Genomic DNA, 13556 nt, shown 5'->3' with positions numbered 1-13556 from the left:
ACCATTGTGAAAAGGGGCCATAGTGTGAAAAAATAAGGGGGTGCAGTAAGGATTCATTTAATCTTTAAAAGCAAACCTACTTAGTTTGCATTTTCTAAAACAGTATGTGAACTGAAAAGCAGCCATCCTTCAGGATTTGCATTTCTTTGCATTTGCCATGTGTTCTCCAGGCAAGTAGTGCGTACAAGAATGCATAGACTAGGGTAAAGTCTATATGAAAAAAAACATGTAAAAATGCATTCTGTTAGGAAATGAATTCTTCTTTACAAAAATGTTTATATTAGGCAGATTTGTATGCAAACATGTCTATTTTAGGATAAATTTATTTGTTTGTTTCAAATGCACCATGAACGGTAAGCCAGAAATAAACTGAGAACAAACTCTGGTTTGTTTATGATTTACTGCTCATGGTTTGTTTGAAATGACAGGAAAAGTCATTCTATGGCTTGTTTGAGTCACGTGGGTGCTACATGGGAGGGGAGAAGCCACATGATGACTCACGTGTTAAAGGAGAGAAATGTTCACATGTAAGCTATGGTTTAATACAAACCACTGTATTAAATACAGTGGTGCCCCGCAAGACGAATGCCTCGCAAGACAGAAAACCCGCTAGACGAAAGGGTTTTCCGTTTTGGAGGTGCTTCGCAAAACGAATTTCCTATGGGCTTGCTTTGCAAGACGACAATGCCTTGCGAGTTCCTGCAGGTTTTTTTCCTTCCTCCCCCCTTTTTCTAAGCCGCTTATCAGCTGATCCGATCAGCAGATAAGCCGCTAAAAGCCGCTAATAGCGTTAATAGCGCTAATCCGCTAATCCGTCAATGGGCTTGCTTTGCAAGACGAAAAAACCGTTGCGAGCCACCACTGTACAAGCTATGGTTTAATACAAACCATTTCTAAGGTAATGCAGCTTTGACAAGAAAAAAGGCAAATCTCCATGCCCTAAAGCAAATCTCTCTCTGGGAGAATCCTACTTTAGGTGCTTAAAACAAAGTGAACAATATCCTCAACTGCCTCCTGATCAGAGTCTTTACTTAAGAGAGTCTAGTACAGTATATCTTTTGTCAATGTAAGCTGAACTGAAGATAGCATCTCAAAATGAAGAGCTGTAGAACGTTTTCTCAAAGAAATGGAATGTTTAATTAATAATAATAAGGTTTACCACACTCTACATTCTTTATAACATAGTGCCATTGTGAAAACTGGGTATTGTGGATGTCCACTTGTAATTTTACAGGTAGGCCGTCTGTGTATAATTTTTTGTGTATATTTGTGTATAAGATGTTAGATGTTTTTGTTTAAATAACTATGAATAGCCTTCAGTTGGATGTCCTTTTGGTGTATCCTGCGTTAAATGAAGCTCAAATTATTTATTTCTTCAAACAAGGAATAGCAACATAGACCAGAAAAGGACAGCCATGTCAGTAAATAGAACAATAAAAGGAGAGGATGCTAAATGATATCTCCAGTCTCTCCGTTAGCTGATTCAGGATTAGTTGTTCTCAAGCCTATCTGCGGAAACACAATAATTTGCCCACAATGTACTCTCTCTCCCAGCTAAACTGCATTTTTCACTATGGCTATTTGCTCCTGGAACTTGGTGATTTGGTCTATTTGCTTTGTTAGCCAGCAGCTGTGAGGATAGAAATGTTTCAAACAGAAACCTGCTTCCCTCCCTCTTTTCTACAGAATCAAGGAGGGAGGAAGCTGTTTTTAGGGTGACTTCAAAGGCAAAGCCACCTCAGCATGTATTTTAATTTTTATATACTCTGTGAATGGAGGAAATCCCTGGGGTTGTGTAGCTTTCTTTTAAGCTTTCCACATGTACCAATAAAATGAACAAACAGCACAAAGAACGGCTGTCCTTTTAATCCCTCTGAGTCAGGAGTGATGTCAGTTTGCAGGCTCCATGTTTTCTCCTTGAGGGAGGGGCTGGAAACAATCATTTCCCCTGAAAGCTATTACTTGACAGTGGCTAGCGAGAAGGAGGGTAACCCTGGATACGCTCGGCCTCCATGAAGCCAAAAAATATGAAATTTGTCTGTAGGGGGGTATCTAATGAGCTAAGCTATTATCCTAGCAACCATCAAGATGTCTGGAATGTATTTTCAAATTATTGAATTTCTCTCTCTCTCTCTCTCTCTCTCTCTCTCTCTCAAAAGATAACTCCAGGAAAGAAAAAGCTGTGGAAGTTCTTCGCTCATAATTTCTGGAGTACACACAAGAGAACTGCAAAATGTCAGGCGCTTCAGTCAAGGTGGCTGTCCGGGTCAGACCCTTTAATTCCCGAGAGACCAGCAAAGAGTCCAAATGCATCATACAAATGCAAGGCAACTCAACCAGTAAGTTTGGTGCAAATCTTCAGATGGAGTGGTTTTTCCTTGATGAGCTTCTCAGTAAATTGGTTACTGTCTAGCTTATGTCATTGGCAAATGGTTCATTTAAGGAAATCCTTTCTTTTTGTATAAGTCTTGTGATAGTTTTTTCAAAAGGCGTTATAATTTGCTTAAATGCATTTTTGCTTATTAATACTCTTTCTCTTGCTGTGGATATGTCAAAAGCAGAAACGTGATTTGGAGACTTCCTTCTCTTTGGCAACATTGCATGATCATTTCTGTATGAGTTTTTCTTTGGAAATGGCAGAATGGTTGTCCATTATGCACATGTGTTTGCTTGAGAGGAGGCTTAAATGCCTTTTGGTCTGTGGCTCCATTTTTGTGGCTCCAGAAGGAGTGTAACAACAGGGATCATCCAGTTTGCAATTTATGGGGTAATTCTGCTATCAGTAAGACAGGTAACCAAGAGGGAGGGAAAGCTGAAGTATTGCTTAGCAACCAGACAGAGTAGCATGATGTTTGCTGAAGTAGCACATCCCCTGATTCTGAGTGTTTTCTGCTGTATGTTTAGTTGAATGACTACTTGCTATGTACAAGGCCTGAATTGAGAGAGACAAAATCTCTCAAATTATAAGCTGGTTGTAGTCAGTTTCCCGGTAAAGTGTTATCAGGAGTACTTTTCTCTTTGAACTCCCATCTGTGTTATTTAAATGAATTTGTTAACAATTCCATGATTAAAGGTGTCCTGGTGTTGTTGTTTTGTGGTCTGGCAGTTTGAACCCCTGGTACACCTGTCATCATAGATATAACTGTCTAAATGGTAGTTTTCAAGGAACAGAGTTGTAAAGAAATAAATGAACAAGCTCTGATGATCAAGCTGTAGCCGCTTCAGTAGGGAAAGGCTTCGTTTGCATCTTTCTATTGAACTGATTTTGCTGGGAATGTTCTGACCTGCAGCCTTTTGGGGAAGGTCTCCAGGCAGACAAAAGCAAATTGAAATAGCAGGTGGTCAGACTTAAGTCACTTCGACCCATTTAATAACTGTGGGAAAGTAGCATTAGAGATATCCTGGAGCCTTTGTCATCTGAGGGTGGGCTTTTCTAGTGTGCTATTAGGTAGGAATTATGCAAGGAATGTTCAGAAAAATGGATCTTCTGAAAAGGAGAAAGTGGAAAGGGAAGAGGCTGCTTTTCAGGCGGTAATGGGGGACTATTTTCACACGCTTTTACAGGCTCTTGTCTCCCCCCCCCCCTTTGTGTTCTTACTGAGCGGCATGAAGGTGTGTAAGAAATATACACTTCTTTAAAAGGAGTCCATAACCTCTAATCCCAACCTGCCCCCCCCCCAAAAAAAATACCATGTGAATGATAGCAGAATATCTCCTGTTCCAGCCTGTCCTGGGTGTGTGGTGTTGTATCTAGTCCATGTGCTGCAGTGGTTAGAGCAGTGGTGAACAACTCCTTTCAGCCTGAAGACTGCGTTCCCTGGTGGGCAACCTTCTGAGGTCCACATGTCAGTGGTATGCAGAGTTGAGGCAAAACGGGTGGAACATCAAATAGGAATTTTATATTTCATTACTACACACACTCACCCACCTCTCCTCTCTATCCTCCATCCAGGTGAGCGAAGGACATTATATCAGAATTCAATGGCACATTCTAGCTAGGCAGAAATTCTCTGGGTGTGATGCAGAGGCCAGTGAGGGGTGTGGTGTGTGGCCAGGGACAAGACAGTTTCATCATATTACACTGATTGTGGCTCAGCTGCACTGACTAGCAATTAGTTTCTGGGCTTTGAATTATAAACAGCTCAGGACTGCAGTATCTCAAGGACTGCCTCTCCCCATATGGACCGACTTGGACACTGTGATCATCACCTTGAGGCCATTTTTCATGTGCCTCCTTCATGAAAGGTCCGGAGGGTGGTAACATGAGAATGGGCCTTTTCTGCATTGGCTCCCCGTTTGTGGAATGATCTCCCCAGGAATGTTGTTGTGGAACAAACAACAATAACATCTAGAGTAGAACATTAGAGGTTTGTCTGATTATTGGGAAATTGGGAGTGGGGTGAGTGCTTGGGGAGATGTATGATTTAATCCAGCATGGATTGACTCCTGTGTTCTGCTTTTAAAACATGCCAGCTATGCATTCTCTTTTGGCTGAGCTTGATTGGGTTCCTAGTTGTCTGTCAGTAACAAAAAAAATTAACAAAGTCAATTGACACTGAAGTGACATAGATTATCTCCTTTCTGGGTATACTTGTTGAATATTGAACTGTAATTTTGACTAAATCTGCATATGGCTTTGGCCTGGACTGAACATAACCATGGTTTGTTTAACAAACCACATGTTAAACATGAGATATTCCATAATCTAAGAAGCCATGGCTTGTTTCTACAGCTTTTGGTTTGTTTTCCAGCTGCACTTTCCTCAGTAGTTTGATGAACGTCTGGGGTGCAGTGGTCAAACAAACCCATGGTTAAGCGTGTTGGGTTCACATGCAATGCTAACCCCCACAGTTAAGGAAAACAAGTTTTGTAAGCCACCAACAAATAAGCTCCTGATTGGTTGGCAGTTAGAAAACCATAGTTACACTTCTGGGCAGAGTTCACGCATAATGCTAAGGTTTAGTTTAATATAGTGTGAACCAGGTGTTTGTAAATATTTTGCTTAGAAAGGAATAAAAGTTCTTTTCTGTAGTTTCAGGAGTGAGTGAGACAGCATTCTGCAAAGTCTAAAATGTACAAGATACTGAGAAGCCCATGAAAATGCCATGCTATTTCCTGATAAATCTTAATTAGATAACTAGACAGTTTGTTCAGCCCATCTTGTAAGGGCAGCTTAACAATTGCTTGGCATGTTGTGTGGCATGCCTATGCATTGCTAAGGACAAATAGACATTTAGAACTGTTGGAGATACTGGCTTTCGGCCAAGAAAGGAAGTTGCCTCCTCTAGCAAATATGCATGGATTTAAATATTTGGAAGTTGCCAATACAAGTTTCCTTTGTCCTTTTTGAAAGAGGGTGGTACTGCTAGAATTTTACAAGCTGTCCTTAATATTCTATGGAAAGCAGTTTTTAGAAAATATCTGTCCTCTGGTATAATCCACCCTGTTTAAACTTGCAGGTGCAATTAGGATTCATACAGGCTGTAATGTTTCAATGCAGGTGAGGCTACATCATGGTTAAGCCACGGAGCAGTAAGCTGTGATCCCTGCCTCAAGTGCTGTGTCTGAACTGGGTATCGTGGCTTGTTTTGCTCCAAATAAATGATGTTCTGAAGCTGAGAACAAAGCTTGGCTTCAGATCATTTTATTTTATTTTTTTGAACAAAACAAACCATGACCCCAGTTTGGCCATAGCACTGAGCCAGGGAATTGGGGTTTGTTGCTACTGCTCACTAATGGGGAGGAATGAAGCAGCAATGATCTGGGCATTCGCAGCAATGCCTTAACTAACCGTGGTTTAATCACAACATGCAAATGCAGCCTTTATCTCCTTTCTTTATCTTTTTTTCGTGTGTGTGTGTGTATAGAATTGCACAGTGAAATCCTGCAGTCCAGCTGAAATCACATGTACTGTCTGCATTAAGAGGCTGGAATGTTGGCAGCACGCCTGGCCTGCTTGCAGGGCGGTCGGAGCTGATTGCAGATGCTACACAGCAGAAAGTTGTTGTCATGGAGGATATGGAAATGAGAATGGATTTGGGTTGCTGGTGGTGGTGGTGGGAAATGGGGGGAAAGCTGACAGCAGAGGTGCCAACTTGTGGGAGAGATTGGGGAACTAAAGTCATGTCAGGATGCCGGAGGAGCAGAACGCATCAGCAGTGCAACTTCAATGGGCAGAGGTTCCTCCTTCGCCTCCTGCTGCCTCTGCCATCATCCAGGGGCTGCATATTCCCTCCTTCCCAGCAGCAGCAACAGCAGCAGCAACAGCAGGAGGAGCCAGCCACTGAAGCTGCGCCATGCTTGGCTCTGCAGTTGGCCCTGAGTTTTTTGGACATTGCAGAGGCCTGGCCTCCCTCACAAAAATATTGGGGAGTCTAAAAGGGTTGGGCCCCCAAGAGTTGGTGATCCTGACTGGCAGTGGGGTTGCATAGTTGCCTCTGGGGTTGAGCATTTGCAGCTTTATACAGCCAAAACTAAGTTATTTGCAGACTTCATAACTGCCTCAAAGCTCCAGTAGCTATTAGGGCTAAAAGGAAGAATGGAACCACAGCTGGTTTCGTGGAGGCAGTTCTTACAGGTGAATGGCTGTTTACCAGCCTTCCATGATGAGCACTCTTAGGCTATGTTCTCAGAGGATGACTTTAGCAAATCTCATCTATTTATTGCTGCTTTGTTCTTGATGAGAGCTGGTGCAACACAATTCTTTATAGCAGGTGTTGCCAACCAGGTGCTCTGCAGATGTTTTGAATTCTAACTCCCATCAGTCCCAGCCAGCATGGCTGTCTAGGAGGGCATTTTTGGAGCTCATGTGCTTCCCTCTCCTCTTTTGTGAGGCAGGCTGTAATTTTTTTTGTCCAATCAAGCACACTGTAGTTTTATCATGGTTTGCAGGGTTCATCACAAGCTGTAATTTGTTGGTTCAAATGAAATGGACTTACATTGTGACTAGAAACTGTAGTGTTCTGGTTTGAATGGAAAGTGCAAACTATGGTTTGCTTCATACTTGGAAGGAAGTAAGGGAATGGTCTTGAAGGCACATTCTCACAGTGCCAAACTATGGATCAGTGATACATTTGAACAAGTCCTTTGTGTAGTGACATTTCTGGACTGCATCTCTCATTACCCTTGCCATAGGCCATGCTGGCTGAGGCTCATGGGTGTTGTAGGTCAATAGCATCTGCTATGGACTCCCTTTTTGTTTTGTTACCTTCTTTTAAAAAGGCACGTGAAATGCCTGTCGTCCTTAGCTTTGATGTTCATGTAATTGTTAACAGAATAGGGGCTGTTTCACTGATTCAGCAAGTCTCTGTCTATCATGAAGAGAATTCCTTCCTCTTTGGAAAGCAGAACAGCAGCAAACTGTGGGCTATCCTAATGGCAGTAATTCTGGTGCCATTCTAGTGATTCAGCTTCTGGCTGTTCAGTAATGTAATGCACAAAAACAACCCCAGCCAATTGGAAGGGAGTGTTGTTCACTCATATGACGGCAACTGGAATAGTGCTCCACTCCCAAGCTATTCCTTTTTTATGATTAGTGCCTGAAATTGGTTTCAATGTTTGGGGATCCTTTTAAGTCTGTTTTCCTGAAGGGTTTGCTGCATTAAGCCTCCACAGTTGAAGAAACTCCTCCTCTTCCTAGTAACAGCAGAATGTCTCCCCAGAACATTGAGTAAGATTTTCTCCTACAAAGGTCAGCCATCAAGCTTCCTATTTGCATACTAATCTCTGTTTTTTGTAGTTGTTCTTACATTGCTAATACACTTTCATCACGAAAAAGCTTGGGTGCTGAAGACTCATTATTACAATGAACAGCATTATTTTTGACAGTGCTGGAAGCTGCAGCTGAGTGCCTTCATGTTACAGTTCAAAAAAGTCAGAATTGCTTGCCCCAAATCCAGAAATTCAGCAGAATATCTATCAACCTACCTACTTGCCTATCTAGCTCGTTCCACCCAGAGGAATTACACATTTTGATATTTTCTTTATCTAACTGCCATATTTTCATACACCACAAAAGTGTCCCTGAAATAATGGTACTCTATCCTATTTTTCCAGGAGCAATATGGAGCATGTTGGTTTATTTTTCTGTAAAGTTGATATAATTGCCTGATGCTGCCATTGTGTTTAGTAAATGCATGTGCCATCACATCCATCTCTAGCTTTTCACTGGTGGACTGACTTTTAAAGCTAGTTTCACTGCATTTTTGATGTTGTGTGGTTTCTACCCTGTAGCTGGCTCTTAAGCAGCTGGCAAAGCATAAAATACATGGCTGGATGGTGGCACAACTAACTTAAGTTCCAGTGGATTTCAAGCATGACTTAAATTTGGATTCTGCCCAGTAGATTTCCATTATGAATGCAATATATACAACATAGAATCATAGAATTGTAGAGTTGGAAGGGACCCCAAGTGTCATCTGGTCCAGCCCTGTAATGCATTAATCTCAAATAGCTCCTACATGACAGATGACCATCCAACCTCTGCTTAAAAGCCTACAAGGAAGGAGAGTCCACCATCTCTTGTGGGAGTCTGTTCCACTATCAACCAGTTCTTACTGTCAGAAAGTTCTTCTTGGTGCTTAGTTGGAATCTCCTTTCTATGCAAGTTCTGTGGTTGGTTTTCTACTTTTGTTGTGGAAGTCCTGAGCCATTTCTTGTGCACTTGATGGGGACAAATAAACTCATTTACAACTGCAAGCTGGGTTGATAATGTATAAATCCCATTTGAACACAGAATTAAACTAATTAAATGTGAATTTTATTTCCCTCTCTGCAGAGAGATCTTACAGTATCCTTTCCCCATATTTTACGCTGTGTTTCATGTTATTGGATCATCTGTGACTTAAGCAATGGGATTGCACTTCTCCAAACCCCTTTATCCCATTGCTTAAAGCAGTGTGGTGGTCCCATCTGTCAGGAGTAAACCACAGATGCTGCCTTTAAGAGATTGTGGTTTATGAAGCTGAAAAGGCATGAGCTCTCGGCTACATGGGATACTTTATTTATTTATTTTGGCTTGGAATGTATGCTCTTTTCTATCTTTAGTTATTTATGAGAAGGACCATATAAGTGCTAGCACCTGGTTTGCATGCAAAAGATCCCAGCTTCACTTCCTGATGTCAGGTAGATATTTCAAGTGAATTGAAATATCTCTGTGGAGGCCCTTAAGAGCCCGCATCAGAGTAGACCAGTCTTCCCCAACCTGGTGCTCCAAGATGTTTTGCACTACAACTCCCATCATCCCTCACTTTGATGCTCATGCTATCTGAGGCTGCTGGGAGTTTGAGTCCAGAACTTCTGGAGTGCACCATGTTGGGGTATCAAGGAGTACACAATGCCAGGCCACGTGGATGAATAGTCTGAGCTGGTGCAAGGCACCTTCTATTGTCTCCCCCCCCCCCCAATTTTCAGTATTTTCAAAAGGGACCTTAAAGTCTAATCCATTCAGTCAAATGGATGTGGGGAAATGTGCATTGCCACCTAAAATACCTTGATAGCCACTCATCTTGCCATCAAAGTTGGAAGCATCCAGAGATGGGCTTCTGATGCAGATCTCAACCACTGGTGCATTTCACTGCATACAGAGAAATGGAACAATAACATTCCACATTCTTATTTGCTAATAACCATAGACATGTTCACATCACAGGTGGCTTGGCACCAGTGATCTTTGACATTTTTCTTCCTAAGAAGGTGGTGCTTACAAGTATGGTTGAGAAACCCTCGGGAATCCAAAAGACACTAACCAGGAACTTGAGATCTTGACCACCATTAGCCATATATCAGGCAGTGGGCCAATGCTCAGTAAAAGAGCATCAATTTTGCATGTAGAAGGTCCCAAGTTCAATCCCCAGCATCTCTGAATCGGACTGGAAATCTTCCCTGTCTGAAGTGACGTGGAGATGGTTTCAGTAAGTATGAAAAAAACTGGGCTAGATGGACCCAATGATTTGACTTTGTCTGAGGCAGCTTCCTATGTTCCTACTGCTTAATCGGAGACCTATCTTGCTAGAACTACCCTTGCGGCTAGGTAGCTGGCTGAAGAAATAAAAGTCACTTACCCCAATACATTTTTCGGTATAGCTTAGGAGAAAGGTTACCAAAATGGTGGGCGGAGGTTTCAGATGGCAGTAGATGCTTGCTCCCACTAGCCTAGTGGGACATCCAGGAGGAAGAAGTGGAAAGCCTAATTCAGTTGCATCCAAGCCAGGAATCCCAGAGGCACATCACTTCAGATATCAACATTTCATGTCTCTCCTTGGATGGAGTCAGTGGCTTGACAGCTAGGCAAGCCTCAGAGGAAGTGGTGAAGTTCATTCAGACCAGTGAATCCTCTACTTTCTTGCTTTAATTTCCGACTTGTGAGTTCACCAGCATAGTTTTTGATGTCAGAAGGAAGCAAGTAATATTCCTGCAAAATGCAGGACTTTTTGCCTCCTGGCTTCTCTGGTTCTTGCTGACCCTTTTGGCTTCATAGTTTGGCTGTGTGATCAAAGGCTTTTTAAAAAACTTAAAATGACGTGAAAGCTAGAAAGACCCTGGATAACTGGACATTGGTGGCAGCTCTTTCTTAGCTGTATTGTGCCATTGTTTCTCTGGATATGCAAAGGTGGCAAGCATGCACACAGAACAGCTTGGATGTATTCAGAAAAATAAGCTTTTGTGTATCAGAGTCCACTTCATCAGCTGGATGAACTGCAATACAGTGGTGTCTTGGTTTGCATACGTTTTGGATTACAAACACGTCAAACCTGGAAGTGCGTGTCCCGGTTTGCAACCTTTTTTTTTTATTACAACCCATTTTTAAAATTTTTTTTGGATTACGAACTAATTTTTTTTTGAGGCCCCATTGGCGAAAGCGTGCCTTGGGTTACAACCCATTTTGGTTTACAAATGGACCTCTGGAATGGATTATGGTTGTAAACCAAGGTACCACTGTACTTAATTGGCAAGAATATATACACATGGTTAGTGGAATTAAGTGGGAAATCCTTAAAAATGCAAAATAGAACAGACAATTATCATTAGTTGAAAGCAAATTAGTTATAGGGACACATTAACAAGGCAGTGTTGGTGAGAACACAAGTCTCCTGGCACTGGTCAAGTAATTAACAACATGTAAAGTGATAAAAATCCATACTTGATTCAAGCCACAGTCTGGCAGAATTGAGCTGCCTGATAAATTGTAGTTGTACTGAATCTACTTGGATGCCATGGTCCAACCATCTTTGCTTCTGTTGCATAATTAGTATCTGTAGTAGGAATGAGTGTGACGAGTATAGTGAATGCAGGTTTGGAAAAGTGTATACAGTGGAACCTTGGTTGTTGAATGTAATCCGTTCTGGAAGACCGTTCGACTTCTGAAATGCTTGACAATCAAGGCGCAATTGATGGTTGGCAAAATCCATTTCAAAAATGGAGAAGCACTCCTTGGAAGCCATTCGACTTTTGAGGCACGTTCGAAAACAGAAGCATTCACTTCCGGGTTTTCGGCGTTTGAAAGCCGAAACATTCGACTTATGAAGTGTTTGACAACCGAGGTTCTACTGTATTAAATGTCTTGTGTCCTTGGTTGATGTTGGTGAAGAATATATTTATTTATTTTGTCAAATACTATGCCAAAACTCCTTAACTGCAACGAAGCAGGCTCAGAAACTGCTCCAGCCAAATTGCAGTGAATGTAAGTAACAATATCCAATGCTAGTCCCACTTGGAGTAGACCCATTTAAATTAATAACCAAGACTTAGGCCCATTCATTTCCATGGGCCTACTCTTAATAAGAATCAGTTAGAAACCTATTATTGGAGCACAGTTTGGATGTCTGGTAATCTTTACACATAAACTAGTTTCCTGTTCCAGTTTTTATGTAAGGGATTCTGGCCATAGATGGGGCTTCTTTGTAGATGAGGAATCAGTCTTGTTTCTCAAGTTACTAGGTCAAGAGATGAGGCTAAGGAGAATTGATCAGAACAACAGATGGAGGAGAAAGTACAGAGTGATGAGAGAAGGCTATGCCTGCTTACTCACAGGTCTCGGCATGATGCCTGGGCTCTGGGATCACTGCTTGCTGTTGTGCAGCAGCGTGGACAAAAACCTTGTGAATCAGTTCAGGGTAGGGATCAGGCAAATGACTGGCATGTTTGATGGCTCTGAAATTAGCTGACCCAGTTGCTTCAAAAGCAGTGCTTAACTAAGCAGAAGTGAGGAGCAGCAGCACTTGCCACCATAGTACTAGCTAGATTTTATTTTAGGAAGAGGAATAACTTCTATGTGTCCCTGCCCTGGTGTCCATGAAAGTCACTCAGATGCTTATTATGGTCAACTGATCAATAGGAGAAAACACAGAAGCATAAAGTGCAAAATCACAGCCTTGATGGAGCCAATTATTTTGTTTTGTTTTTTGGCAAGAACTAACAATCATAGCAGGTCCAAGAGACATGATGACAATCAAATATTTTGTCACCTAAAGATGGCCCAAGGAACAGTCTCATAAGAGGCTATATTATGTATTCTCTAACCCCCAGATAAAAAGTACTGTAAAAGAATTAATGAGAGATTGTTTCATTCTGGATGCTTGAATGGACACTATCTCTCTGGGAACTCTGCTTTCTAAAATATTTCAATATGAACTATTAAAACTGGCCCTTAAGGTTAGAATTTCAGAGAGAGAAAGAGGTATTTTTCTGGATCTATATTATTTACCTCTTACAAATGATATTTGTATTGCATAGAGATCTAGTTTGGGTATTTTATTTCTCTTTGTGACCACTGAGAGAAAGTAAACCATCTGACAGACAACAGCTTATCCCAGGGTTGGAAAATTCCATCCTTATCTCACACACATTTCATGGGGACAGGTGGGTGGGGCAGCCCACCAGTCATTTTGCCTGGTGTCACAGTGATATCAGGATACCTATTTCTGCCTTGTACAGAAACCTTAGCCAGAGGGCTTATAATTGTAAGATTCTGCCTCTAAAAATAAAATAAAAATTTAAAAAGCTGGATATGAGACAAAAACAGTTCTTCAAGCATTTGTTAGTGCATTTCACTGCTTCCCTTCAATAACCAAAGTTGTTCAGCTTGTGAACATGGGCCCTCTGTTCCTACAGTTGAGCAAAACATATAAGCAAATACATTCTATGGGCAGCTGCTTTTTAGTCTGAGCTGGCAGTGAGTGGCTGGCCTGGTTACAAATCCAGGATAATCACAGTAATGATAGCTGAATCCTGTACTGATATATATATATATATTTAAAGCAGGCCTCTCTTCAAATGCGAAAAGAGAATTTCTTTAATGTGCTGCTGGTTCTTCTGTATATCTCTTTAAATGTATGTACAAATGCTTTCCTCCTAAAAACTACATTGCTCAATCCTCCTCCCCCCCTCCTGAATTCAAATCCTTCCATTCAGGAATTCTGCCTGTCACCCACTAATCTGTCTGTGATAAATGTGTCTGCTTTCATGTAACCTTTTTTCAGTTTCTTGCATGAAATGAATTTATCTCTTGGGGACAATGTGTTTAAAAGTGCCCTGTAACTGTTGATGTAAGAAAGGGC

At 41.5% G+C, this 13556-nt stretch overlaps 1 protein-coding gene across 17 annotated transcripts in view; it reads left to right on the top strand.

The window, feature by feature from the left end:
- KIF1B (kinesin family member 1B) overlaps positions 1-13556 on the top strand; it is a 134550-nt gene that overhangs the window by 8853 nt on the left and 112141 nt on the right. For all 17 annotated transcript variants that reach the window (XR_014528383.1, XR_014528384.1, XR_014528385.1 and 14 more), the window contains exon 2: positions 2160-2339. Coding sequence is in view for 14 of the 17 variants with exons in the window: in XM_083512781.1 (XP_083368907.1) it covers positions 2234-2339 (106 nt within the window). In the remaining 3 variants the exon portion in view is untranslated. The remainder of the gene's footprint in view (positions 1-2159; positions 2340-13556) is intronic.

The sequence above is a fragment of the Podarcis liolepis genome, assembly GCF_965112155.1.
Source record: "Podarcis liolepis genome assembly, chromosome: 7".
In the NCBI taxonomy this organism is placed as follows: domain Eukaryota; kingdom Metazoa; phylum Chordata; class Lepidosauria; order Squamata; family Lacertidae; genus Podarcis; species Podarcis liolepis.
The sequence above is the reverse complement of the archived record's forward strand: the minus strand, read 5'-3'. Positions and strand labels throughout refer to the sequence as shown.